Source organism: Varanus komodoensis, unplaced genomic scaffold (genome assembly GCF_004798865.1).
Source record: "Varanus komodoensis strain SLA01 unplaced genomic scaffold, ASM479886v1 scaffold32, whole genome shotgun sequence".
In the NCBI taxonomy this organism is placed as follows: Eukaryota; Metazoa; Chordata; class Lepidosauria; order Squamata; family Varanidae; genus Varanus; species Varanus komodoensis.
Genome location: NW_025335798.1, coordinates 3,216,430 through 3,244,164, shown reverse-complemented (window position 1 = coordinate 3,244,164; position 27,735 = coordinate 3,216,430). Strand labels below are relative to the sequence as shown.

At 43.8% G+C, this 27,735-nt stretch overlaps 2 protein-coding genes across 5 annotated transcripts in view; both read left to right on the top strand.

Moving 5' to 3' along the window:
- Positions 1-9,060, top strand: part of CNPPD1 (cyclin Pas1/PHO80 domain containing 1) — a 12,555-nt gene extending 3,495 nt beyond the window's left edge. Inside the window, exons 3-8 of the mRNA XM_044438503.1 lie at positions 2,098-2,179; positions 3,807-3,927; positions 5,007-5,135; positions 5,869-5,930; positions 6,574-6,691; positions 7,524-9,060. Of these exons, the coding sequence (XP_044294438.1) occupies positions 2,098-2,179; positions 3,807-3,927; positions 5,007-5,135; positions 5,869-5,930; positions 6,574-6,691; positions 7,524-8,117 (1,106 nt within the window). The 3' untranslated portion in view covers positions 8,118-9,060. The remainder of the gene's footprint in view (positions 1-2,097; positions 2,180-3,806; positions 3,928-5,006; positions 5,136-5,868; positions 5,931-6,573; positions 6,692-7,523) is intronic.
- A 5,539-nt stretch (positions 9,061-14,599) lies between these two features.
- Positions 14,600-26,484, top strand: SLC23A3 (solute carrier family 23 member 3). 4 transcript variants are annotated; one of them, XR_006415524.1, is made up of 12 exons: positions 14,600-15,473; positions 16,162-16,256; positions 17,383-17,456; positions 18,254-18,435; positions 19,523-19,646; positions 21,482-21,629; positions 21,711-21,964; positions 22,517-22,622; positions 22,920-23,087; positions 23,917-24,012; positions 24,705-25,527; positions 26,367-26,414. XR_006415524.1 is itself a non-coding variant. In XM_044438498.1 (12 exons), exons 1-12 carry the CDS (start codon positions 15,223-15,225, stop codon positions 26,400-26,402), a joined length of 1,902 nt encoding a protein of 633 aa, XP_044294433.1. In that variant the 5' UTR covers positions 14,600-15,222; the 3' UTR covers positions 26,403-26,484. The 4 variants fall into 4 exon arrangements, 3 of the variants coding, with proteins under 3 accessions (XP_044294433.1, XP_044294436.1, XP_044294435.1); XM_044438498.1 differs by having other exon boundaries at positions 24,705-25,072; positions 26,367-26,484; XM_044438501.1 differs by lacking the exons at positions 24,705-25,527; positions 26,367-26,414 and adding an exon at positions 24,326-24,682.
- The last annotated feature ends 1,251 nt before the right edge of the window (positions 26,485-27,735 follow it).

Below are 27,735 nucleotides of genomic sequence, written 5' to 3'. Positions count from 1 at the left end.
GAGAGAGAGAGAGAGAGAGAGAGAGAGAGAGAGAGAATGAATGTGAACACTTAATAGTTTGTGCAAGCATTTTGCATCAAGTGGTATAAACTAAATTGGATGTTTTGGCAGCTTTACAGAATCGACTGTCATAAACTGAGTGTAGAGGTGAGAGAGCCAAGTAGCAGGATGATCTTATGAGCACATCTTTGAGAGGCTGCTCAAGGAGACTCTGATAAAGTGAGAGGGAACCTTGCCAGGGCCTTCCTTCATTTCATCTCTCTGACTTCTCGAAGACTATAAGAGTAACCTGAGGCCTTTATTTCCTTATAACTGAGGAACTAGATGTCTATTTTATTTTAATTCATTTGATTCTATTTCATTTGGTCCGTTGTTATTTATGGATGTTCAGCGTAGCATACAGTAGTTTCTTTCCATATAATATGTAAATTGATTGTTGTCCCCCATATTTATTCTTCCCAGCTAATCTGGCAAATGAGTCCTGTGATTTTTTTAAAAAGTTTTTGTTTTTGGAGCTAGATCAGGTATAATGGATGCTAAAATGCAAGCCTGAACTAGCAGGAAAAGACTGACTCAGTAGATCCCTGGTGGTTGCTAAGAGACAAGTATTCCAAGGGTTGGAAGTTCAAAGTTTGACCAGCAATTTCTGCAGTATATGCAGGTCTGGCTCATCTTGTCAAATTGGAAAGATTCATGGACTGTGACAGAAATGCCAAGATAAAAGATATCTGGAATGATTTTATGCTTTTCTGGAAATACCTAATGCTGCACTCCAAAACCCATTTACTCATACTGGGTTCTTTTTGCAGTAAACAGATCATTCATTCATTCATTCATTCATTCATTTATTTATTTATTAAAACTATATATCCCGTCCACTACCGAGGTCTTGGGATGGTCTTACAAAAAAGCAGAATAGAGCACAGCATCCAAATAATTTCTTATGCAATAAAACCCCACAATTAAAATCATAGTCAAACCTTAAAATAATAGGAAAATAAAAAGGTCTTAACCTGGCTCAAAAAAGAATGAAGTGTTGGTGTCAGGTGAACCTTTATCAGGAGCATATTCCATAACTGGAGCCCCACCACAGAGAAGTCCCTTCTTCAGGTAGCCACTCTCCTAATCTTCAGTGAGGTCTCCCAAAGAATGGCTTCCAGCCCGGATCTTAAGGGTTATTGAAAGATCATTCAAATCAGGACTGGGAACATGTAGCATTTGAACCACACGTGGCCCCTGATGATGCATGCATGCCACCCTTCAAATTGGCTTTTTTAAAAGTTTTTAAAGGCGGTGCCAATGGCATATTGGGGGAAATTTAAAAAGAAATCCTGTGCCCATGGCAGGGTAGTCCAGAGGATGAAACATTCCCCAGACCTCCCCCATCCCCCCAGCAGTTACCCACTGCTTATTTAAAAGAAGAATCCAAGAAAGGGTTGTTTTGAGATAGCAGAGATACAGAAATTTATTCTACTCTTAGTGCCTGCTTCAGCATTGTATACCTGTGTTACACATGTTTGGCTTTTTATTGCTTATGGAATATTGCTCATACTTGTTATACAGACCTATTAATGTAAAGTTAAATATGCAATGGATGTGCCAGAGAAGTAATTTGTACTTTATCCATTTATACCAGTGGCATGATCATCTGCGATCGGTAATGGAAGGTAACCAGTAAATTAATAAGACTCCAGACTCATGTATGCTTAACTTTGTTTAGATCGGTGGAACTTTGTTTCCAAGTAAATATATTCAGAATCTGATGGGCAAATCTTTCTATCCAGCTGTCACATTATTCTGGTAATAAATGTTAACTATATAACCTCACAAATTATAATGTGGTTCTCCAAGTGGGCACTGCATCTTAGGGGTGAAATTTCTTCTCTGTTCTTCCAGTTTTGACTTGGCACTTTCCATTTCCAAACATCATTCTTTGCCAGGTGGGCTACAGGGGAAAGTAGCTCTTTCAGTAGCTCTGAAAGGGGTGTTGGTTTCCATTGTATATGAAGGAGAGGTATGCACTAGGACACTGGTGTGGCCGGGGCACAAAGAGCACTGAACAAAGAGTGTTGAATCCTGATTCTTCCTCCTTTCTAGATATTGCTGTGGAATTACTCCAGAAAGCTGCCCCAAGTCCCATTCGGAGGCTCCAGAAAAAATATGTGTCTCATGTCTCCCGGTATGGCTCAGAATTTTTTTCAGCTGTTTTCATTCTTCTGTATCCCATAGCTACATTTTTTTTACTGTGGGCTGAGACTTTTTTCTTTTATTTTTAAATGGATGTTTGGATTTGTGCAGTTTCATTCATGCTATTCTCTGTGGATAAGGCAGTGTATCCAGTCAATTATAAAGGTACATATACAGGTGGCACAGTGGTTTAAACTGCTGTGCTGGTGGGCTGGTTGACTGAAAGGTTGCTGGTTCGAATCTGCACAACAGGGTGAGTTCCCGTTGCTCCATCCCAGCTCCTGCCCACCTTGCAGTTCAAACGCATACAAATGCAAGTAGATAAATAGGTACTGCTTCAGTGGGAAGGTAAACAGCGTTCTGTGTGCTTCAGTGTTTAGTCATGCCAGCCACATGACCACGGAGACTGCAGACAAACGCCCGGCTCCCTCAGCTAGGAAACAGAGATGAGCACCGCCCCCTAGAGTCAGGCATGACTGGACTTAACGTCAAGGGGAAACCTTTACCTTTATACATAGTAATAACTTTGCAATATCATCCTTTAAGGAAAAAGGAAAGTTGGAAGGCCCATGTATGGGAGCTGGAAAGTTTTAAGGTCCTGAAGTAGCTTGACTGTACAAGTTCTACAACTAGCACTTCAAATAAAAACTATTTGGAGGTATGCAGAGTAAACAAGTATTTTTGTATAAAATCAGCTTTTCATTTGAAAAATAAAAGATGTTAAGAGGAAGTACTACTTTGCAGGACAGAATGAGTAGGGAAAGAGACATTACAAGGCAGTTGCCTAGAATAATGCCTGGGGAGTTGACTTCAGCATGAGATAAGTGGAATACTTGTTGAAGGCAGTTAACAAGTTAGAAAGTAAACTATGAGCCTTCAGAACATCACTGAGAGTGCATGGAAACATGAGCAGATGTGGATTCAATCCTGACAATATAATCCTAAACAAATTTAGAGAGAAAAACACATGCATAGCATTGTGCTCTGAGAGGTTTTTCTGGTTGCAGAGAAGGGCTGTATTCTTGCAAAATCCATAGACTTCCTCCTCCTTAACTGTTGTGACATGTTGAGGTGCTTTGTGGCCCAATCTCTTTATTTCTTCCAAATCTCTTTAAGTCCCATCTCTTGAGGGTCTAAAAGGAGACTGACTGCAGATAAAGCTATTGAAATTGTGCAATAACCAAGTTTCAGTATATATAGCTGGGGTAAGCAACTCTGGGGGCTCTGGAGACCATTTTTGCCCTCTACGCTTGTGCCTGCCTTGCATAGTAGTCTTCCAAAAGCTAATTTAAAAAATCACCACTCTCCTGAAAGTGGAGATTTGGCATTTGTAGCACTCCATAGTACTCTAGAGACCATGTTTTCCATAGAAAAATATGTTGGGGGGCATTTTTCAAGAGCCTGAAGGCTACTGGGGGGATGGGTGTGCATGTTGCCTGCCCTGGCATATGAGGAAGTTTAAGGAGGCCTTGTCTGTACAGCTGGAATGGCCTTGAAGAAGGCTAGAATCTTGGGACCCCAGGATGGGATTTTTCAAGCACCCAAATACTCATGAAGTGAAGGTTAAGTTGTTGGCCTGACTGATGAAATAAATGGTTCCTCTTAACTCTTCCTCCCAGGGAGGCTTGTATTTCCCCCTGCTCCATGATGTTGGCTTTGGTTTACATTGAGAGGCTTCGACACCGCAATCCGGAATATCTAAAGCAGATCTCATCCTCTGACCTCTTCTTGATCTCCATGGTGAGCAACTAAGTTGGGATGGGGCAGGCAAAGCAGCGGATCTGTAGGAAGAGGACTACGTTCCAAAATGATGTGTGACTTTTTTGTATACTGTTGTCAATGATGCTTTATAGTTGTCCACAGTAAAACAAAACAAAAACAAAAAAAAACACACAAAACCCTGCTCTGAGGAGTCTCTGATTTTAATGTTGGATTCCCATCCTGGTAGTGTTGTGGTACAGTTGCTAAGACTATGTGTCAGGAAATTCCTAGTTGAAATATGTGTCAAAAATTCCTTGCCTTGGCCCCTGAACTCTCTCTAAGCTGCTGATCTCCAAGTCTCAGATTCCTGCCTCAAGTTTTAGGATAATGCCAAGGTCTGGATGATGATGGAATAGTTTGTGAGGATTACTGACATTATTTATGTCAGCCTTCCCCAGAGCAGTGCTTTCCACATCTTTTGCTCTATAGTGCCCTTCACCTGCAATCATTAGCCATCCTGGCTGGGGTTAATGGGAATTGTAGTACAAAATATCTGGGGCCATCAGGTAGGGAAGACTGATTTATATGTACTCCTTTGAATAGATTATTGCTTTATAATGCTTTAAATATGCTAGTGCTATATACATGGTTAGAATAATTTTCTCCTTTTCCTGGCCTTGATGCTTCTCTGTGCTATGAATTTCAGCATACTTATCTTCTTCCCCCATCTTCTCTATACCTTCATTTTTAATTTATATTTTGGTAACATGAGCCAGGATTGTCTGCAATAGGCTACCTGCCCTGCCCTTATCCTTTCTATCTGCAATTCTGCCACTTAACTCCTTTTTAATTGAAATTATTTTGCTTTTGTGAATGGAATTCCCTTTTCTAATCTGTTCAGCTGAGGATGTTGAACTCTTCACACCAGCTTTACAGACTAGTAGATTTCCCCATACCCGCTCTCTGGTGCTGATACATAGGCAATTTGAAGGTGAGCACGAGGTTTTCTTCCACCCTTAGAAACTGGGAGGACTGAAATATATCTTCAGCTTATCCCTTTAAAAAAGCAGGGTATCTATTCCCCATCTTTCCTCAATTGAAATATCTGTTGCTTTCAGATGGTTGCAAGCAAGTACCTCTATGATGAAGGGGAAGAGGAAGAAGTATTCAATGATGAATGGGGAGCTGCTGGCAAGGTGGATGTGCAGACCATGAACACACTGGAGAGGAATTTCCTCAGTGCCATTGTAAGGCTCTGGCATAAGTGCCATGTGAGAGAAAGGGAGGGCTGCACGTGCCTCTGTTGTTTCATGCTACATTCAGAGGATTGCTGGGATTAGAAGGTGTGAGGGGATGCATGTTATCAGTGTGATCATAAGGATGGAACTAAGGTTTGGTGTTTAGCTGAAATCTTAGTCTTTGCAGCTTATAAAGTGGTTTACAACAGTTCATTTGTGAAGCAGTTTAGTCTTAAAATTCTAACACTGTAACAATAACAGTAGTAATAAATCATCATCTCCATCACTGATAAACAGGCATTTAAAAAATAGTCACAGCAGGCTACAATCCCCCATTCAAACAAATAGTGCTGAAAAGAGTGGTTTTAACTTGATAGCACGTGAAATAAGGATAGGTGCCTCACTCATTAGTTTGGGGAGGGCATTTGTTCCATGTGCATGAAATCAGCACTACTGTTGAAATGTTGACAAATTGGGACAGGTTCAGTGAGAAGAGAGCTACCTGGCTTGCTCTTAGGATTTACTCCAACGGCTTTCCTTGCAGCATTGGAGAAGATTTTTTCCTGTTAGATGTGATTAAAGTGGGGACATGGCTATTTGTCCCTTTCCAGTTTTCCAGTAGGAAATCTCCTGTATTCCATGCAGCAAAATTCCATTGAGATTTGGTCCAGCTTTGTTGCAAGTGCAGGGATGGGAACACAATTTTACCTCACTAACTTAGTATTCCTTCCATGTTCTACAGGACTGGAGCCTCTATACAGATCCCAAGGAGCTTTTTGAGGTGCTCAGCTGGCTGGAGGGACGGTAGGTGTTTTTGTTCCTTTAGTCACAAGAAAACAAAACAGAAGAAATCCTTTGGCCTCTGTCCTTTTTTGGTGTGTGATCAATAGTCACTGTCCATCCTGGATGGGCTGAACATGGCCAGAATGCCTTTTCTTGTGCTCTGTTTAGAAGATAACTGGTAATCTGTAGCAACATTGCAAGACCTGAGTGAAAGTGCTCCTCTGTGAAGAGCCCTAGGCAATTAGCTGTGGCTTCTTAATGTAGCAACAAACAGTAACACTCAGCTGTGCTGAGTTCTTAAAAAGGGATCCTTCCAGGTTTAGAATTGGCAGCCATATCCATGCCAGACAGTTGGTCTGGAAAGCCAGAAGGGAAAGTGGAAGACTGCATTTACTGCTGGCTTTTATATCTGTGTGGTGCTAAATGATGTCTCTCTGAATGGTTGGAATCTGTTGCTGTCATAACAGGCTCTTAGCAAAGCCAACAGTGACAAGCTCCTGAAACAAAGGAAGCAGTGTCTTGCATAGTATTTCTGCCAGTGTCTTGCATAGTATTTCTGCAACAAGAAAGGGAAACTGTTCCTACTTGTGGTTCCAGGACATAAGGTCATAATGGGATGTCCGACTTAGGGCAAGGGCTTTAATTCCTCCTTTCCTTTTTGCAGTGTGGCTGAGAGGCAGGGCATGCGACGTGGCTGGTTCACTTACACTGACTTGTGTGTCTTAATGGAACAAACCCTGTGGCACCAAACCCTGGGTCAGTTCTACCAGCAGGTGGCTAAGGTAAGATGGAGCAGGCTGCATCCAGCATGAGGAAAGAGGACTGGCGTGGCAGTGAGGAAATCAGCTATCCATTCTTGGGGTGCGGGGAAAGAATGGAAATGAATGCATAAACATCCTACTTGCTAGGATCTGATATACCTCACAGGGGTTTATGTCTGTACTATTGCCTGATGAAAAGCTACCAATTTTACTAGTACAGTTCCTAGGCTACTTTTCAACTCAGAATGCTCTTCAACTTGTTAATTGAAGAAAAGATGAAAGTGGCTGAAAACATAGAAACCAACAAAATCAACCACAGCATGGTTAAGAACTGCAGATATACACACATGCAAAGGATAACACATCTAGCGGCATTTGTCCACTCACTCTAAAAACTCCACAAAACCAGAACCAGCCTTCTCAAGAACCAAAATTCACACTTTGGATGACACTACTGAAAAAGCTTTGCAAACGTTATCTCTGTAAATAATGGGATCTAGACAGAAATACATGATTATTTTTTTTACAGCAGTCAGGAACATGTGGCCCTCCAAATGTCATTGGGCTAAAATTTCCATTAGCCCTTACCGTTAGCGATACTGGCTTAGGCTGATGGGAGTTGCAGTCCAACAATATCCGGATGTCACACTTTTCCTAGCCCTGCCTTATCAGCTGGCAGCCCTCCCTTCCACTCACAGGCTGAATAGCCTGCACCTCCATGCCTGAAAGGGAGAAGATTCAGGAGGAGTGATTAACAATGTATTTTCCTGGACCTAGCTGGGTTGCTCTGTGCAAGGGGACTTTGGGGGCAGAAGGCACAGTACTTAATCATGCTTACTTTCTCTTTCTGCAGCTAGCTTGCATTCTTGGTGTGGTGTACCTGACAGGCATCGCTGCTGTCCTTGCTTCAGCTGCAGTAGTACATCACACTGTGTACGTGAAGAGGGCCGGTCCCACTGAGTTTGCTAGCCCTAGGGCTACTCTAGCTCCCTGCTTGCCTTTCCCCTCTCCAGTGCAACGTCTGGCTCGCAACTTGGTTCTACCTAACAGCTCTCCATGCCTAGGAGCAGAGAACAGAACCTTTCAAGATGAACAGCAACAACAGCCAGGAAGCAATGGTGTTATGGCTGCAGCACTCTACCTGTGGAGCAGCGTCCTTAATGCATTCTCTTACCCACCCCCAGCTCCCTTCAGTCGTTCACTTTGTCCACGCTGCAGTCAGCCCATCACCTGTGTGGCTGCCAACCACACAGTCTGCACCCACTCAGCTCCACAGTTGGCTTCTATTGGACTTGCTGCCCACTGCACCAGCTGCTCCTGCCGGGGCTGGCACCTTCCTGTGTCCTCTAACTGCAAAGACTGGCCTGAACCACCAGCACTTCAACAGTGCCCCATACAGGCTGCTTTGGAGCTGGGAAGGATGAAGGCTTTCATGTTCCCCAGCTAGGGCTGGGGGGAGGAGACCTAGCTTCGACTTCAGGGTGGGCTGGAGGATGCCTCAATGGGAAATGCTGTGGGTATCTGAAAGGCACAGCACACAAGGCAGGAAAGGCTGAAAGGGGCAGGGAGGGGGGTCATTGGCTGTCTGTTCGAGTGGAAGCCAACTTCCCTACCAGGTGCAATTTTGACCTGTCTGTCCTTCCACACCACAAGTTGGCAGCTGTGCTTAGAGGCCACAAAGCATTTCCTGGAGAGAGTCATCCCATCTTAGGAGTAGGCTTTGGTAGAATGAAGACTGAAAAAGCGAGGCCTGGGTCTGTTGTACCCTGTCATCCATTTCAGTTCAGCCTGTTACTTGCTCTGGAGGCTTGGCTGGACTTTTCTTCCATGAGTAGAACTTGGGTGAGTTTACAGATAAGGTCTGCTTGAATCAGGGCCAATGAGTCACCTTTTCACTTGGCTCTCTTGTGTGGCATTTTGCCACAGGCACTTGATATGATGATCTGTGGTGACTCAGTACCACAGTGACCAATGCCAGCAATTCTTTACATCAAGGCCAGTGTGCAAATAGCAAAAAATTAACATCATATGTGAACTCATTCCTGTCGGCCTGACCTGTTAAAACTATCTGCTTTCCTCAGTGGAGAAGGCAACAGCTCTGTCAGAACCATGCCAGCAAGCCTGGGGTTTTCTTCAGCCATAGCGCTGGAAAGAAAAGGGTGACATTTGACTGTGGCAGGGGCTGATTCAGGGCCTGTTAACATCAGCTTGATTCATGTTTGATACCCCTGCCCTATAGTTGTCTGCTTGACTGCTCCCTCTGGTTCTTGGGGTGTGAGGGGGTGGAGGGATGGCAGTCACTTCTTCACCTTATTCTTAGCAGCACTTTTTGCTTTAGTTTTTCACTGTTGAAGATGGGATCTCTTCTAATAAAGGTAGCTGTTGATGTGTTTCTCTCTCTTTCTCTGTTGTAAACCCCAGTCAAGTCCCACCAATCTCTTCTTGCTTTTTTTTCCTGTGCTGGGAGGCCGGGTGTAATCTAAAGTCACAATGGGCTCCACTTCCAAAGTTTGCAAAACTTGCATTGTATGGAATGTGGTATGTTTGGGCCAGGACTAAAAGTCAGGGCTTGGATTAAGGATTGTTCCAGACTCCCTATCTTCTGACCCCTTCTATCAAGGGAGCATTTAGCTTTTCGAACAGTATCTGGTGCTACTGTGTGTATTTTAAAAGATAAGAGGAACTCTTTTTCAGTTTAATTACAAAAATTTAGAAAGCAGTAAATTGACATTCTTAGCCAAATTCTGCATTGTTTATTTGCTGCTTATATGTAACAGGTGTAACTTTGCACTACTCATGGCACAGTGGAAGTGAGGAATTATTGTCTCCTTCTACAGGGTAGCTCCCTGAAGGAAGAAATTACCAGTTCCACATTGCTGTGCAGTTGCTGGGTTCAACATTTGTCTTTCTCCAGTGTCTTACACACTTCGTGTGTCTTCTCTTAGACCCCCTCAGCTTTGCCATCAAATGCAGTCTCGTTCATTCCTCCCCACTGCCTCTTAGGACAAAATGAAGTAGAGGTCCTACTGAGGTTCTATATATGTTCATTGTTCATATTGAGGCTTTACAGATGTTCAGTTGTTCATAGCGCTTTAGTATGCCCTGTCATTAGTAACAATCCTTCCAACCAGCAGGTACCTAATGGTTGCATGCTGCAGGGGCTCCCCCTGATGAAGGATATTGCCCTTAAACTCTTTGTTCGGCACCTTGTAGTGTAGTGCTCCCTATCACTATCTGGCATTGGCACTGACTACAAGAGGGGAGTACTTCTGACAGAGCCCTCTTCCAGTGTTGTGCTAAGGCAAAGCCACAAAGTGATGGGAATGGATCATCTTAAAAGAAGCACTACTTTGTTTCTGGGCTGAGGGTGGTGATATGACTGTGTCGTGATGGGGAAGAGCAGTATCTTGTGGGCCATTTAACCTTTATCATTGCCAGCCAAGTACAAAGGCAACAAAATAGGCAAGACTGGCATCTGCTGTAGTGGTGCACCTGGGGTCCCCATGAAAGCTGTGGAAAGTGTTGCCTTCTGAGACCATAATTAACATCACTTCCTTGGAGCTCCCCACATTACGTGGATGTGCAGAGCGGCACCTCTTAGACGAATGGTTGGTGCTGCCACAAAGTTGGAAAGATCTTGTATTGGAGTTAACAGAAAATGAGTGGATGAGCAAAGACATGAGCTATTGGGGCAGGTGATCCTCTCTGGGGAGAGTATTCCACAACTGGCATGTCACCTCTGAAATGGCTTCTCTAGTAGCCACCCACTGCATTCATTTGACACAGGCACCTGCAGAAGAGCCTCAGAGGATGATCTTGCCTCTGCAGGTAGGTAACCTTGCAGATAACCTGATTTTAAAGATTAGCACTCTGCATTTACTCCAAGAATGGACAGGAAACCAGTGCTAATGGATAAGTACTGATACAATATGATGGTACTGACCACTCCGTATGCTGCTATATTTTGGACCAGCTATTTCTGGACCATTTTCAGGGACAGGGCTACATATAACATGTTGCAGCAGTTGAAATGACTCTTGCAATGCCGCCCCGGGGCGGCTATGTTGTAAGCCGCCCCGAGGCTTCGGCGAATGGGGCGGCATAAAAATGTTTTAATAAATAAAATAATAAATAAATGCTACATCCAGATAAGTGCTCTGAGACACCAAACCTACCTATTCTTCCAAAGGCAGTTCTGGATATAAAAGTACCTGTTTTATTTATTTTTCGATTTATATCATTCCTTTTTCCTACAAAAGGCTCAAGGTAGCTTACATCTCCTTCATCTTATCCCCACAACAACAACCCTGTGAGGTAGGTTGGGCTGGGAGTCTGTGACTGGCCCAAAGTCACCCAGTTGGCTTCATGGCTGAGTGTGGACTAGAACCCAGATTGTCTTGAGTCCCAGTCCCATGCTCTTTACTACACCACACTGTTTCCATTGAAAACCCAATCCTCTGGAACAAGCTGAATTCCACCCAATTGGACAGATGAAGCATCAAATGCTGCCTACCAGTCTAATAGTTCCATGACACTGGCTTTGTCATGTTTCATCCCACGTTGGTCTCATTTATGCCTATTTCATAACCCCATGCTTTGGACTCGCCTTTCATTTCTCCTTTAAAATGCATTTGCAGTATTTAACACAGAGCTCATTACCCAAGCTTCTCTGGATGATCACAATCACAAATATAAAAAAAGCATAAAATCAAACTGAATAAAATCAAGAGAAAACTGAGCATTGGAAAATAACATAGCTACAAATAGTTTAAAAAGTACTAAAAGTGTTAAGCTAGAAAAGTCTTGGAAAGTAAAGAGAATGCTATGGTTCTGGGCATACTATTGCACTGGATGAGGACCAAAAAAATCTGATTCAAGACAGAAGTACTATAATAGATTTTCATTCTAGTCAGCAGCCACATTCTAGTCTTCTGCATTCACTGAAAGTGAACAAAAGTATTTAATCCACCTGTATCAGAAGCTGGTCTAAACTGCATGAAAACTTGTGATAAAGGAGGTTTCGAGTTTCTCTTGCTTCGAACCAAGACAAGTCTATCAGTCTGCCTAGAATTTAAAATGGTTGCTGTGTTCGCAGTGGACAGAATAAATTGTTCTCCACCTTCTTCCTGAGATAGTTTAGACCAACTGGCATGTGGGGGAAAATGGGAGCAGACCCACCAGCTTTACAAGCCGCATCAGAGAAAATCTAGGGCCACACTCCTAATTTAGAATAATATGAAAGTTATCGGTGCATCTTTCTATAATAATTTTTCAAACTATCCTTCCCCAATCCGGTGTACTCCATGTTTGGGACACCAACTCCCAACAGCCCCAGCAGGCACAGACAATGATCAGGGCTGCTGAGAGTCATTCAGCACCTCTAGAGACAAGAAGTTAGGAAAACCTGTCACCAGGCTAAATCCAGCTTCTGCTTTTTCATTCTGTAGAGCTCTGCATACAGGCCGCCTTACTTTCCTATAGATTGGCTAAGCTTTTCAACAAGCTCCTTGAAGTGCAATGCAGCCATTTGTCAGGCTTGATTGAGGCCACTCTTTTGGGGTAGATGGCATGCATCATTGAAACGAGAGAGGTTGGAGAATAAATATACATTTGAGGTCCATTGTATGAGGACAGTGATTGCTCCCTAAAATCTCAGGGAGACCAAGACTCAAATCCACTCAGACTGACCCTTCTCACAGGACTGTGAGAAGAACATGGCTGAGGGAAATCTCTTGGGTTTTATTCTTAGTCCTGCATAGTGTAGACTTGCTAAAATGAATGAGAAGTTACTCACTAGAAATATGAATCTCATTCATTTCAATGGGTCTACTCTGTGCAGGGCTTATGCATTTGAAACATGGTGTCAGAGGACAGCTTTGCAAGTTTGGACTGAGAAAGATGAACAAGTGGGTCCTCGATCAAATCAAGCCAGAGCTTTCCCTGGAAGCAAAAGTGAAAAACTGAGGCTGTCATACTTGGGGCATATCATGAGACAGCCTCCTGGGAGAAGGCAATCATGCCAGGGAAATTTGAAGGCAAGAGAAGCAAAGGTAGATCAAATATGAGATGGATAGACTCCATTAGGGAAGCCACGGGCTTGCATTTGGAATTGCTGAGCAGGGCTGCCATATGTCGGAGATGATGGCATGTAACAATAACTATGTAGGACCTCCAGTGGATGCTACAGTTGCAAAAATGCCCTTGGTCTCTTCCCCCGAAGGGTCTCAATTATTAGGAAAAAGGGAAGCAACACCCAGTAGAGCCTTAAACCATTTATTTTGCATGCAAAACAGGTCAACAGTGTGCCCAAAAGTGGGGCTGACAACAAGCAAAGGATTGGGCATGGTCTTTATAGGTTACAGATTGGCAAGTAGTTTGGACTGCACATGTCCAAGTGCTCTCCAGTTCCAGATCGGCCAATCCTGGCCTCTCAAGCCATGGCATCTTTAGAAAGTCATTAGTGGGGTCTTGTAGTCAGGTGTTTTGCTGGTCTTTTCTAAGAATTGTTTCTTGAGACATTTGGGATCTTGGTAGATGTCACCCAGACCTAGTTTGTGGTTAGAGTTAGTGAAAGTTTTCTGATAACCGCTTCCCCTTAACACTTGCAGTTATGCCAGGTGTTACTTTCCAAGCATCTAGGTGTCTCAGTTTAGCTTCTAACTGACTAACTGATCTGCAGCCTTAGACATGTAAAACTTTCACTCATTTTTTTATCTACAGCTTTAAACACACAGCGCCTAAATCAGGAGCTGCTGCCAGCAGCCCCAAAGCTATTGTTAAGGCTGCCAAGAGGCCTTTGGCCCATGGCCTGGCTGAGGCCATAGTTGTTGGGTCACAGAAACAGTCTGTGTATGGTCTTCCTGCAAGTTACAGCAAGCAAGCATCATTACAGAATGGCTGGCCTTTTTCTGACACTACCACTGGTACACAACTCTGGGATCATCAGAGAGTTAGAATCACTTCACATTACAGTTGTATTGATGTTCATTTTTACCATATTTTATCTGTTTTTCTTTTATTGTTCTGCGCCAAAATGTGTATACTGGAATATGGAGCAGTATATAAATTTTGTAAATAAACCAGTAACTTCAAACAGCTGCCTAAGATGGTTTATGTGTACACCTAAAAGGAAGGCATGTACAGTATGATGTATCCTGCAGGTACACTGCTCTGAGGAGGCCAGGATTCACAGTAGTTGTTGACGGCACATTCAGAAATCCTGGGGTTTTTGTCATGTGTGAAAATGGCTATCTATACCATAGAAGAAGAACCCCAATTCTTGCCCCTCTCTTCTTGTGAACACCAAACCCCAAAGAGGTTGGGTTCCCCCCCCCCTAAAATTACTACTGATTGTCCCGCTAATGTGGTTGTAGCTCCTCTTTTAGAGAGGTTACTCAAGTCAAATCCAGCTTAAAAATAAAGAACCATCACCACTTTGCACAGGGCAGTCAGGCATGCACGTCACCTGGTCATAGCCTTCCAAACCCTGTGAGATGTACTGCATTTTTATTTACAATCATGTTTTATAAATTTGAATCTATCCACATAAAAAGTCATATGCAAATATATCCTTTCTTAATAATGTGTTTCCCCTTTTTTTAAAGGACATAAAGGAGTGGCCACCTAATTTCTCCTTGACAGTTCCTATTGGTTAATCTAAGCTGTTTTCCCAACCCAGACAGCTCTCTTTTTCCTCGGTGGTGTTTCTACCTCAACCCATATGAGATGCAGAATAATTAAGCTGGCAAAAAATGAAACGGCTTATATTTTATACTTATGAATTGAAGATGTTTCTCAGTAGGTCAAGCATGGCCCATGGCAATGCTGTCGCAAATGAATCCAGCTTGCTTGGGTTTCCTCCCTGCTTGGTCAGGCCTTTCTCCTCACAGCAAGGGGGGGGGGGGTTTACTGGGCAAGCCAAGTTAATGGCTAACAGTTGGTGGCCTGGAAGGGCCAAAGGTGGAAGTTCAGGCATGTATCATTGCCAGTGAAGGGAGCAAACAAAGGAAGGGGAGGAGCTGGAGATATATCCCGTTGCTAGGCCGCTTTCCGGGCAGGAGGACAGCACAAAGAGAAAGGAAGAGGCTGACAGCATGAACAGAGCCAACGCAGTTTCCCGGAGCATCCTTCCCCATCCTTATTCAGAACCCAAACTGCCTGCCTGGCCCCTGAGCTGCTTGTTGGCTTTGCAGGTGAGTTGGGTTGCTGCAAGGTAGCACTGCAGCTGAGAAGAATCACATCCTGAAGAAAAGGGAACCGCCTTGCGATAAGGGCCATGACAGATGTGCAAAGGTCCAGCATCTGGTGGTTAGATACAGGCAAAGTATGATTCCAGGCTCCTGGCTACTCAGCTTCAGCCAAGAGTCAAGGTTTGAGGGCTGACAGTGGGGTGAGAATCACCTGGGTTAGAGAACTGAGGGCTGCTGTATCCTGACGTGGACTGCTAGGGATGGATTAAAGGTGGAACTGTGGGTTTGGCTGAGATGAATGGCTGAGCAGGGGTGTCACTGGGGCTAGAAGCCTTGCTAAGATTGTGGCTCTATAGGTGCGTCATGCCGACTTTTGGGCAAGGGTCTGTGGCTGGGTGCTGTTCAGGCTCACCACAGCCTGCTGTTCCTCCCCCCACCCCTCCCCACCAGCATCTCCTGGTCCAGGTGTCTTTTCTCTGCATCTTTCACTTTCTCTTCATCACCACCCTCCCACATGAAGAAGTGAGTGGGACGCCGCATTGGGATGAGCTTCTGGCACGCAACCTCTTTGCCTGTGGCATTTCCACAGCCTTACAGTGCGGACTGGGGGCCAGGTAAGCCGGCTTTCAGTGGTCCTTGACCCTTCCCAATCACACAGCCTTGCTTAGTGGAGGGGCATTTTTTCTTACTGGCCAGGGACTCCATTTGGGTTATTATACTTTTTGAAGCCTAAGCTGAGGAAAGGTGTTGGGGGTAATATTCTGGAAATTGGTCCAGTTCTATGTGAGCTCTGGATAAAAGTTCCTTACCATAGGCAAGGGGTAGGCAACCTTCCCTCCAGAAGTTTTGCACTGCAGATCCCATACTTGCTTGGTTTATTGGTTGGATTTGCACCCAGCCTTTCTACCAAGAAAAATGGCACCCCAGGCAGCTTATCATCATTGGTAAATAGGATGTGATTAAAAGAATAATAAAACAAATGCAGTAACACAGCAAGAAAATGAAAACAGGACCCAACTCAACAGAACTGTATACATGCCAAAAGCCTGTTTGAATAAAATGACTTTGATTACTGATGGAAGACAACAGAGGGAGCAAACAAGTGGAAAGATAACATACCCTCCCTCAGCAGGGAGTTCTACAGCTCAGGATCAACCCCTGAGAAGCCCCACCCAGCATGGCCAATGAACAGGGATTATGGGCGCTGTAGTTCAAAATATTTGAACAACACCCAGTTGCCTAAAGTGATCTTTAACATGTTTCACTCCTTGCAGCATGGTTGCTCTTGTCTCTTCTCTGCAGGTTGCCATTGGTTCAGGCTCCATCATTTGAGTTCCTCATCCCAGCTATAGTACTGACCCAACATATTGCTCCCATTCACCATTTGAAAGGAAACAGTGAGTAATGGACTAGCGTATCTCTTCCAGCTGCATAGTCACTGGGCACAGGACATTTTAACCACAGGGCAAAGATGGCAAGATTTCCTGTGCCACTTCCGTTGAGTGCTGGATCTAGCAAAAGGCTCCATCACATGATGAGACCCAGCCTTCAGTAGATCCTGTATGGCTGCACCAAAAGTACACTTCTTAGTGTTGGATGATCACATATTTCAAAAATAAATTCTGTCATCATGTTAATTCAAATAAGTTGTCATATGTTAACTGCAGGGGACAGAAAGGCGGGCTAGATGGCCATTGCACTCATCCAGAAAGGCAAGTTAGGGGGGCATGTCTTTCTGGATCAGTGTATTGACTATCCCGCCCAACTGTCCATCTCCAACACCAGGCGATTGTGTGTCTTACCAAATTTCATGAGAAAGCATGGAGGTAATGCTATCCCATGTGCTTTGTCCCTATCCTGCAGTGATGAATAGTGTGAGGAATCGAATCTTGGACATTTCATTGCCTGTCATAATTGGTAGCCACTGATAAACTGATACCACCATAGATTTCAAAAGCCATCCATGTCACCTTGGCCTTTGCAGGGATATTAAGCCATGCAAATTGTAATGTCAAATTTGCCTCATTGTAATGTCAGTGGCAAACCACTGTAGAGATTCAAACGTTCCAAATGTAGGTTGTTTTCATGTTAAATGTAGCTCTATTGTGCCTGCCAATGAATTTCAGCAGCAAGCTACCAATTCATGTTGCTACTACAAGCAATGCAGCAGCTGCAGTGTGGCCCCCAGAACAATCCAAGGACTGAAAACTGACCCCTGGACCACCCCAAATTGCCCATCCTGCTTAAAAACCTTGCTTGTCCTGTATAGCAGCATTCCATCTAGAGACAGTGAGTTCTACAGATCACTTTCATGAAACCTGCAATCCACTTAGCAGCTGCTTGCCAGATGCTGGACTAGATGGCCTTTGATCCAATCCAACATGGCTGTTATCATATTTTTATCTTCTCATTAGCCTGAATTCTGGGTCTTCCTTTTCTATTTATTGTGTTCTGTACTTCAGTGGCTAGTTAGCCTTAAATTATACATATCAATGACATACTCTACACTTTTCTCCCTTCCAGGCACTGAAGTTCCTGATGTATGTGCTGGGCCAGACTGTGAAAACACAAGAAACTGGGACCAGTTATTCTGTGAGGTTGGCCACTTTGAACTGTTCAATTTGATACAGGAGGCTGGCTTGGGTGGCACAAACAGATCCCAGGAAGTCTCGGTGTCTTGGCTTCCTTTGAATGTTAGATATCAACATGGTGGTCGTGCTGGCCTCATGGCACTATTATTGTTGTGACATGACATGACATGACATGTCCTATGGCCACTGTGATGCACAGAAAGGCATTCACCACCACACTGTGGCAAAGGGATGAGGAAACTGGCAGACGCTTCTCTTGCCTGCTTTGTCATCTCTTCCAGTCCCTCCCTAGCACTCCCACCAGTGTTTTCCTCCATTTCCTCCCACTCTATCTTGCCTGACGGGTCAGCCTAATACATTTTTCTCCCTGAGGTAGCACAGCAAATGGTGACCTCCTGCAACCCCAGGTCAAAGTATAAATTACCCCAAACCACCCAATGCTGGAATATGGGATCATCTGATAGAATTGACTGGCAGCTGGTACAGGAAGGAAGAACTTCACCCCTTATATGAGATATGCCTGGCTAAATGTCCTTGCAAAGGCCACAGACGAGGCCAAAAACCCCCACTGTACCTCTCTCCCTTGCTGGAACGAGAAATATAATAGCATCACACTAAACAAGCAACTATTTGCTTTCCTTTTGTGATGCCCCAAATCTGCAGCCTGAGGATGTCACATTCTGCCTAATGGGAGGGCCAGCCTTTCTTACCTGCATGAAACAAAGAGGATAGGGCCAGTAGCCCTGAGGAGGCAGGTAACGAGGTTTATAATTTAATCCTCCCTCTCTTACTTTCCCCCCCAGGTCTCTGGCGCAGTGCTAGTCTCGGCTCTGGTGCAGCTGGCTTTGGGGGTGTCTGGAGCCTGTGGGTGGATTGCCCATCGTTGTGGCCCCATGGTTCTGGCACCAAGCCTGTCTGTCATTGGACTGTCGGCATACAGGCCTGCTGCTCTTCTCTGCTCTGAGAACTGGGGAGTAGCTCTGCTGTACGTTCTTGAAAACTCTTATAACTAGCCCTTTTCAGAAGAAAAGCTTTTCAGAAGCCAAAAGCTTAGGTGCCGTTCTCCAATATCACCCAATAACAAGAGGTCTGCTGAGGGTTTAAAAGTGTCCTAACATAGTTTAAGATGAATAATTAATTTTAAATAAATGAGAGGTGGCATGGATAGGGTACGTGGAGAAAGAACTCTGTTTGGGTGGGGAACTCCAACTATTCTGTTTCAAGCTTTTCCCAGCAGAAGGGAAGCTGGGCACATTATGGCTGAAATCAGAAATTCAGAGATGTTCAAATGTGACGACTTTCTCAAATCCTAATTTAAATGGGACAAAAAATCTCCCAGAATTTTGAGGATGAAGCTCCAGATGTCAGATATTCAGAATCTGAGTTCATTGCGATGAAAACTAAGTGCAGCTTGGATATTTGCGAATTCTGACATTTCCTTCAAAGTAGGTGTTCAGAATGTCACATTTTTTAAACTTGCATTTCTATACTAGTTTTTGCTCTAATATTATTAGTGCTGGGATGCAGAATGCCAAAGATTAGAGATGTATGGGCTTTGTTAAATTTGCTGTGTCTGTATTTTATGGACCAGCAGACATCTTTCGTTCTGTGGCCATTCATTGACAGATTTGAATTTTTTCATGAATGTATGAGAATATCATTCCATTTGCAATAATGCAGATTTGAATAAATGCTCCCTGCCCACCCAAGTTTCAAAAAAGTCCAAGTCTGCAGAATTTGCCCATCTTGGAAAAAGCTAATGCACTCTAGAATCTACAAGTTGGGTTCAGAGAAATCTGAACTCATTTGAATCTGTTCTAGATTTTCCTAATAGTTCTATCAAAGATACATTGTTGTTTTGATCTGTGATTTTTTTCCTACCATAAATATGGAAACAGGAGAAAGTATGAGGGAAGAGGGCATCTATTTTGGGTCAACTGAACCATGACACCCCTTGGAACTGTACTGTTCCGAAGAGGGAGCTCCTGGTATATGCATATCTTCTTATGATTGAATGTGCTTTGCCTATGGCAATGCTTTGCTGAATGTCACCTACTTTCCATCTCTTTTAGGCTTGTGTCGCTGAGTGTTTTGCTATCACAGCACCTCGCTTCTTGCCGGCTGCCCCTCTGCCAGTGGAGCCAAGACAAGGGACTCTCTCTTAGAATGGGAGGCCCAGCTCTGCACATGTTTTCAGTATGGATTCATCAGATACCATCCCGCTGCAATCCCTTTCTCTACTGTCTGTGTCCTTCCACCCCTGGTATCACCTGTATCTTTAATGCCCTAAATTGACAATTACAGCATGGCGTAATCCTTGCACATGAGCTGGTTACTTTTGCAACTGACCTGTGGGGTTAATAAGATATTCAACATATGAAACATAACTTGTTAATTTTTATTAAAATAAAAGTAGGTAAAGTAGGATCCTCAGTGGGAACCAAGAAAAGTTTTCTGGGGTCACACTAGAGCCCATGGGCTCCATGTGGCCTACACCTGTATTAAAGAAAGCCTGAAGGAGCCATGAGGTGGCAGGTTCCTCTTATTCTATGGGGTTTATGGGGGTATAACTAGACCACAGATGCAAGCTGCCATATTGATCATTGTTGCCCATGGGAATCCTGGTGATTTGGGAGAGATAATGAACAAGGTACTATGGTGTTCATTCCTGCACCAGTGTTCCTCAGTATGTTTATTAATTATTTGGATGTGGAGGTACAGGGAATGTTCATCAAATTTGCAGATGTCACAAAACTGGGTTGGATAGCTAATATCCCAGAAGACAGAAAGACAATTCAAAGAGATCGTGAGACATTGGAGCACTGGGCTGAAATCAACAGAACAAAATTTAATAGGAACAAACACCAAGTTCTGCACGTACAAAAATGCATAATTACAAGATAGGGAATACTTGGCTCATCAATACTACAAGCGAGAAGGATCTTGGAATAGTTGCAGATCACAAACTGAATACAGATCAACAATGTGATGTGGCTGCAAAAAGGGCAGGTGCTACTTTGGGCTTCATTAATAGAAGTATCACTTCCAAATCACATGAAATACTAGTTTTCATTTACTCGACATTGGTTAAGCCTCATCTTAGGTACTGCATCAAGTTCTGGGTGCTGCTGTTTAAGAAAGATGCAAACAAACTGAAAAAAGTTTCAGAGGAGGGCAACAAGAATGATCAGAGGACTGGAATCAAAGCTCTGCAAGAAGAGACCTTGGGCATGTTTAGTCTTCAGAAGAGAAGATGGAGGAAAGATTTGATAGCACCCTTCAAGTACTGACTGAACATCAGGAAAAAAATCCTGAGTATTAGAGCAATATGACAATGGAAGCAATTATCTCAGGAAGCCATGGGATCTCCCACACTTTAGGTGTTCAAGATGCAGCTGGACAGCCATCTGTTAGGGACGCTTTACCCTGAAGTGCTGCATTGATCAGATGTGTTGCAGATGCCTCTCTTATTCAAGGAGGCAGTGCTTTTCCTCTGCAGACTTCTGAGCTTCATAGGGTTCTTGCAGGACTCTGCTTTGGGATGTGCTGACCCACCCTACTTTTCTAAAGCCAATTCTCTACACTTACTGTTGGCATGACTTTTCCTATGTGTATGCACCTATTTTTTGACATAATCTACTTTATTATAAAGATAATCTACTTTATCTTTTTACTGTTCGCTGCTCAGAAAACTACTTAGATATGGAGAGCTATCCAAATGTTGTAGATTATATATGTCAACATCACGTATCACTAAATAAATAATCTATGTGTAAAATCCTTGAGGTTGAGACAGCTGAGGTTCTTTGTAGAATCAAAGAGCTGCAAGGGATGCCAAACTTCCTCTAGCCCACCCCCTGCACCTGCAGCTACAGGAAGCCTGCTGCAACAACTTCACTGGTGGGTGGCCATCTGGCCTCTCCTTAAACACATGTAGCAAAGGGGAGTCTGTCACTTCCTTTGGTGGGTCCAGGGGAAGCATGAGGGACAGATTGGCTGATGCTTCTCTCTTTCACTCTGTGTTCCAATAGGTTCTGCTGCCATTCTGTGGAATCTGGCTCATCTGTGGGATTTTGAGACCTGCTCCAACCCCTTGGGACATGTTACATCCTTCTGCCCACCACATGATTCTTACCAATGGCACCTTGCACTCCCCATGGCTTAAGATGCCTTACCCAGGTAGCATGCAGCCTGAGCAGACTGTGCTTCTGTTGAGTTGCTGTCTGGGTTTCACTCACCTTCCTTCCTTTCTCTCTGCAGGTGAGCAGGGCTGGCCAGTGTTCAGTCCCCGTGCAGTGGGCATCGGTGCTGCTATGGGTCTCGCTGCAAGTGTGAATTCTGTAGGCTGCTACTTGCTGTGTAGCAAGGCCCTCCGGGATCCACCCCCACCGCAACATTCATGCAACAGAGGGCTCTGTTGCGAAGGCCTCGGCAGTCTCCTGTCTGCCGTGCTGGGGAGCATATCTGGAACCGCGTCCAGCATGCCCAACGCTTGCGCTGGCAGCCTGACCCAGGTAGGAAGGAGCATGGGTCAGGCATATGGATCTCATTTAGTTTCCCCAACTGCGCCCCATCCCAGTAAATTGAGCACTGGGAAGGCTAACCTCCTAGAGCTGCTCTGTGGACTCTGCCCATTCATAGGTTGCCTTGGCAACATGTCCAATGTCCCCCTTCAAGGGAGAGGGGAATATGGAACAGGCTAAAGTAGGCCTGTCTTTCATGTGACTGAAGAGCATGGACTATGCTGAGTAGTCAGTTCTCCCACCAAGGTGTCCATTCTGCACTGGTAGGTTTTCCAACAATTTCCTCCCTCCAGTGCAGGCCCCGCTTTGACACTCTGAGGAATGCTGAGGATCTGTGGGATAAACATGCACAGAGGATGTTCCTGGCCAGCTCAGTGGGGAAGTAACTTGCCAGTGACAAGCTCTCTCTCTCTTTCCTTTTAATTTTTATTATCCCAACATATACAATTATATAGAAAAAACTACAGAACAAAAGAAAAACTAACATACACTGAACAGACTAAAGGCAGTGGCAAGCTCTCTTACGCCGTTTCCCATTTCCAGGCAACTTCGTTTCGCTCAGTGTGGGTCAGCGCATTGGCATGTGTATTGCTGGGCCTGTCTCCCCGGCTTGTGAGACTCCTTACCACCATTCCTCTGGGAATTCATGGTAATCAATGCTCCCTTCTCTTCACTTCTTGCATCTCCCTGCCCCCAGGTTGAGGCATTTCACACTGCCATTGGCCACTTTACGCCAATGTCAGAAGAGAAACCAGAAGAGAAGGTGATTATGCAATCTATCACTGACCCCAGGCACCTGCAGCAACACTGTAAATGGGCAGGTGCACTTTCAGGGTGCCCTGTTGAATAGCAAGGGACCGTTTGTTTCCTCCACCTCACCCTGCTGCCCACTCTTGCCCCATTGTTCAATTCTATCCCGCTGCTTTGTCTCCTTCACCATCCACAGGAGGAGTGCTGTGTATGACGTACAGCGTGGCCGTGGGCACTGGAGTCTCCTACTTCCAACACACAGACATTGACTCAGGCAGGAACATCTTCATTGTGGGCTTCACCATTTTCATGGGATTGCTGGTTCCAAAGTGGCTCTTCGCTGCGCCAGAGTCGCTGGCCACAGGTGCTGAGATTGGAGACTTGACATGCTCAGGCTGTAGGAAGTGGGGAAGCTGGAGAGAGCACATTCTGCAGTAACAATGACAGAGCCTTCAGCCTTGCCCAACGTATAGTAATTCAGTTAGACATTTTTACTTTGCCAGACTTATTTATTTATTTATTTATTTATTTATTTATGTAAAATATTTATATGCCATCCTATTCGCAAAAAAAGCCTCAGGACGGCTTGCAATGTAAAATATAACATAAATAACATAAATAAAAACTTTTACCTTTTAGTTTGTAGCTTTCAGTGCATAAATGGCAGCTTCCTGAGGATGTTATTTTCTTGAGGATTTTCATTCTTTGTAAATACAACTATTTTGCTTTTCCTATTTATTCTGATTCTTTGTTTTTATTGTATTTATTCCACTGCTGCTCTATGCTATTTTACTATGGCATCTGTTTCTGAAAGGTGAAAAGAACTGATCATGTTTTTATGGAAAAATGGGGAGAGATTTTGAGCAGAAATATATACTAAATAAATCTGGAGATGTTGTATCCAGTATTCCTAATAGATGAGTTCTAGCACCCTGATTATGCAATGGGACGGCATACAAAAATTCTAAATAAATAAATAAATTATAATGTGCTATAACAAGGTCTACACAAAATTTATGCAATAATGATTACTGTTCAATTCATTTCAGAAATGGTTTGCAGAAATACATGTTTGATCCATTCCAGTTACAACTGTTTACTGTTGGAAGTTCTGTTGGGACAACTTAGAGGGATGTTGCATGAACAGCACTAGGTGATGGCATATCTAGATACCTGTGATGTCATTTCTGCAGGTTGGGTTCCTGTGGATCTCTTTCTCCTTTCTCTGTTGATGGTTCCAGCCTTTATTACTGGATTCCTGTCTTTCTTCTTGGAAAACACAGTCTCGGGTAAGGAAGCTACAGGTACTTTATTTTGATGGGATTTGACCTCCTTGTGCTCAACTCCGTAAGATGGTCTGCAGTAGATGTTCAAGTATTAGTAGTAATGACATTTTATTGCTTCTGGAGAATAATCAGATCTGCTAAGAACTGGCAGCGTCCATGTTTGTTCCCATGTTGACAAAGGATACCCCATGGAGATGGGAAACCTTTTGAGATAGCAGTTGTGATTGCTACTGCAGTGGTTGTGAGAATTTTGGTGCAGCAACATGCCATACTAAAACTCTGTCTCTATAAGGGTCATTTTTCTCATTACTTGAAGGTTGCTTCTTCACAGCTCCCCACTGATGGAGGCATTACTGTGCTGATTTCTTCCACCAGGAGAAACATTTAGGGAGAGCACATGGCAGGGCCTTCTCATTGTGATGACCCCCCAACTCCCGCACAAGAGAGGTTAGATTGGCCCTCTCATTAATGTTTTTCAGTCAGGAAATGAAGATGTGTTCGTTCCACTAGGCCTTTGATCTGTTTTATTTCTGGCCTGGCTCTAGATAGGTTTTATTGGCTTGTTGTTATCTGTTTTTGTAGTTTAATGCATTGATTTGGATTGGTTGTTTGGAAGGTGTAACTTAGGTAAGCTATTGCAAGGTAGAGATATCTAACACCCACTTCTTTTAAGTTACCCTGTTATTAACTTCAAGGCACCCTGCAGGAGCGTGGTCTGCTCAGCCATTCATCATCTTGCAAGCCAGAGACAGGGGACAATTCTTGGCAGCAAAACAGCAAGGGTTCTGCCCAAAGATATGAGTTGCCTCCAGCCCTGAGGAAGCACCCGCCATGCTCAAGGTGCAAGGGCTTTCCTCTCTGTCTGCTGTGTCCCCTTGAAAAAGACAAAGAAGAGATGGTGAATGTTCATGGCCTGGAAGAATTGTACCATTCGGAAGGGGAAGCCACAGACCTTCTGCTGAACCAGGGAACAGTGAAGCTGGAGTCAGAATTGGAGCCGGGGACAGAGCAGGAGCCTGGCATTGCACGAGGAAATTTGGAGAATCATGAATGTGGCAAACAGGTAGCTCAAGAGACAATGCCGCTGTGCTGATCTTGGGATACGTTTTGAAATGCAGGCGCTCATCATACCAGTTCCTGTAGCCACCCCTCAAAGAGAGTCCAAACATTCAGGCAGCTGGGCTGATCCATATCAACAAACTGGTTCTAGGAGCTTTCATCTCCTAGAAAAGGCATTATGTGAGGTTAATGCATTTAAGCTGCTCATTTGAAACCAAGCCACTCCAAAATACTTTGCATTACCACAGGGATACCTCCCAACAAGAAACTGCTGCTGCTGGGAAAATGCCTTCTCCCCACAACCCCAAGTTATTGTGAGAATTGCAGCTAAGCTCAGGGGGAACAAGGAAGTCTTGCTAATCAGAACAACAAGGCACTTCAACCCTGCATGCCCTGGCTTCACTACACCACTGTCTGGAGGAGAGTCCTTATTTGGACAGAAACATTATACAAGCACAGGTACTCAAGAGTCTCTCAATGGAATCTGGTTTCAGGCAATTCTGGAAGCAAATCTGAAAACTGCATGAGAGCCTGCACAAAACAGTCTTTTTTAACACTCCTTCTCTTTGTATTAGAGATTCCATCAGCATAACCTTCGACATGTCTTTTCTTCACTTCTGGCAGCTTGCATTAAGATATCCCATTTAATTTATCTGCATGTGGAGAATTGACTGGTCTCGTAGTGCTGGGCAGCATACAGGCTTAGTTCATGGGGCTAACAGTGCAGTTATGTGTGGATGTACTACGGCAGGGATAGATAGCTTGATATCCTCCAGATGTTTTGGCTCACAGCTCCCATAATCCCAGACCATTGATCAGGCTGGCTAGGATTTCTGTGAGTTACCCTCCAGATGCTTTGGACTATATCCCAGGTTGCCAACCCTGTACTTTGGGGTGTGGAAAGAAATTGGTCCATTTTTCTATACATCTGCCTTTTTATCTTTAACAGTTTAATCAGTTTCATCAACCCATTTCCAAGGGAAGAATAGCCCAATACACCTTGCAGTCCCAGGCTTACTGGTACCATTTGTGCTGTAGTAAAATACCTTCTCAAGTGGACCGTTGTCCTTTAGCTGACTGCCACTTTTCTTGCTATACAGATCACATGACACATTTGGGTTTTCCATCCTCCAGAAATGTGGGGATAATCTACACAGGCAACATTATTTTGTGTGACTGTATATGCATATGTGTAAAGATTTTCACTGCAGTTTTCAACCCTAATTTGTTGACTGACTGGTGATGCCATTCTAATTCTATGTGTTGTGGTTTCTTCTGACTCCTGTTATCCTCTGTAGTTGGATGAATCTGCATGGTGGAAGAAGGAAGGTTGACATCCCATGTACCCATATGTCTACTGTAGAGTGACTGCTTATGCATTCCCCAAAAATACAACAGAATTAAATAAAAAGACAAAAGGAGACACAAAACTGCACTGTATTTGTATGTGCTAATCATATGTATCGAAGCAAACTTAGAGATAATGATTATAACTTAAATGGGAATATAACACATTTCTCCATATAGCAAGGAAGACTATGGCCAGATGATCTGTCTGCTTGCTCAGACTGCTATCCCGGTGATAACTTTAGCCAGACAATGTTAAGGTCCCTGATCTGTTCTGCTTTCTTATGGGTCTTAAATTGAACCTGGACAGTTCTTCAGATAGAGGACTATCCTCTGTTACATAGGATGCATAGTCACCCTATTCCATTGGCTGGCAAGTATTTTATCTTTGCAGCACACATGGCTAGGCAGTGCTGCCTGTAAGCAGTTCTTACAAGAGAGAAACCCAGTACTGTGTAGACATAGGAGCATAGCAAGCTGATTTAGGCTATCAGACTATTGGTCCAACTAGCCCAGGAGACCTCAGCCTTTTTGCTTTTTGCGTCCATGGATACATTTGGGAATCTGAGCAACTGCTGTGGGAACCCCCACAAAATGCCTAATGATTGCCACTTTGGCCTCACCCTGTTGCATTTGTGGGTCATAGGCTGCATTTTACTCAGCAGAACCAGTTGCTTCATGTCTACTGGATACTACTGCAACATCTTTTAATAAGGAATTATCTAATAGTTAATTACTGGCAGTGCAATGCAGCTAATGCTTCTTTTAAATGTGTGTTTGGCAATATCCAGTAGTTGCTTCTTTTGAGGAGAATGTTATTATAGATAATTTTTATCTTTGGAACAGTCTTTAATATTCACTGATGTTCATGCTTTTTTAAATTACTTACCTGCTTCATGGAATTAACAAATGAAAGAGGAAATTGATTCTCTGAGCTTTTTGAACAGGCGAAAAGTCTGTTATTACAAAACTGGAAGGAAAGATACCCACTTGCTATATTGCAATGGATCAAGGACTTTACAGCACTTTTGATATATGAACAGGTGGCACCAACTTCAAATGGATACATATTTGTATATTTGGTCTGTTTTTGTTGAACCCTATGTCTAACTAGCCTGCATTCCATACAAATCAATGTATGAAGATTTTTAAAAACTCAAGGATTATTTTGGGTGTTTGTGGGCACTACATTGGGTGCTTCTTCACACTGGAAGTACCTGTGGGTGCTGTACTGGGGACCCCTGATCTAGCTCACTACTGTCCATCCCTCTGACTGCCTCAGGCAGAGATCTTTTCTAACCATAAGAATGGTTCTGCTGG

Coding starts and splice junctions, on each gene's coding strand:
- SLC23A3 (XM_044438498.1), top strand. CDS start 15,223: ATGCCGACTTTTGGGCAAGGGTCTGTGGCTGGGTGCTGTTCAGGCTCA. Junction 23,088..23,916: donor GCCAGAGTCGCTGGCCACAG/GTGCTGAGATTG, acceptor TCATTTCTGCAG/GTTGGGTTCCTGTGGATCTC. Junction 24,013..24,704: donor CTTGGAAAACACAGTCTCGG/GTAAGGAAGCTA, acceptor ATTAACTTCAAG/GCACCCTGCAGGAGCGTGGT.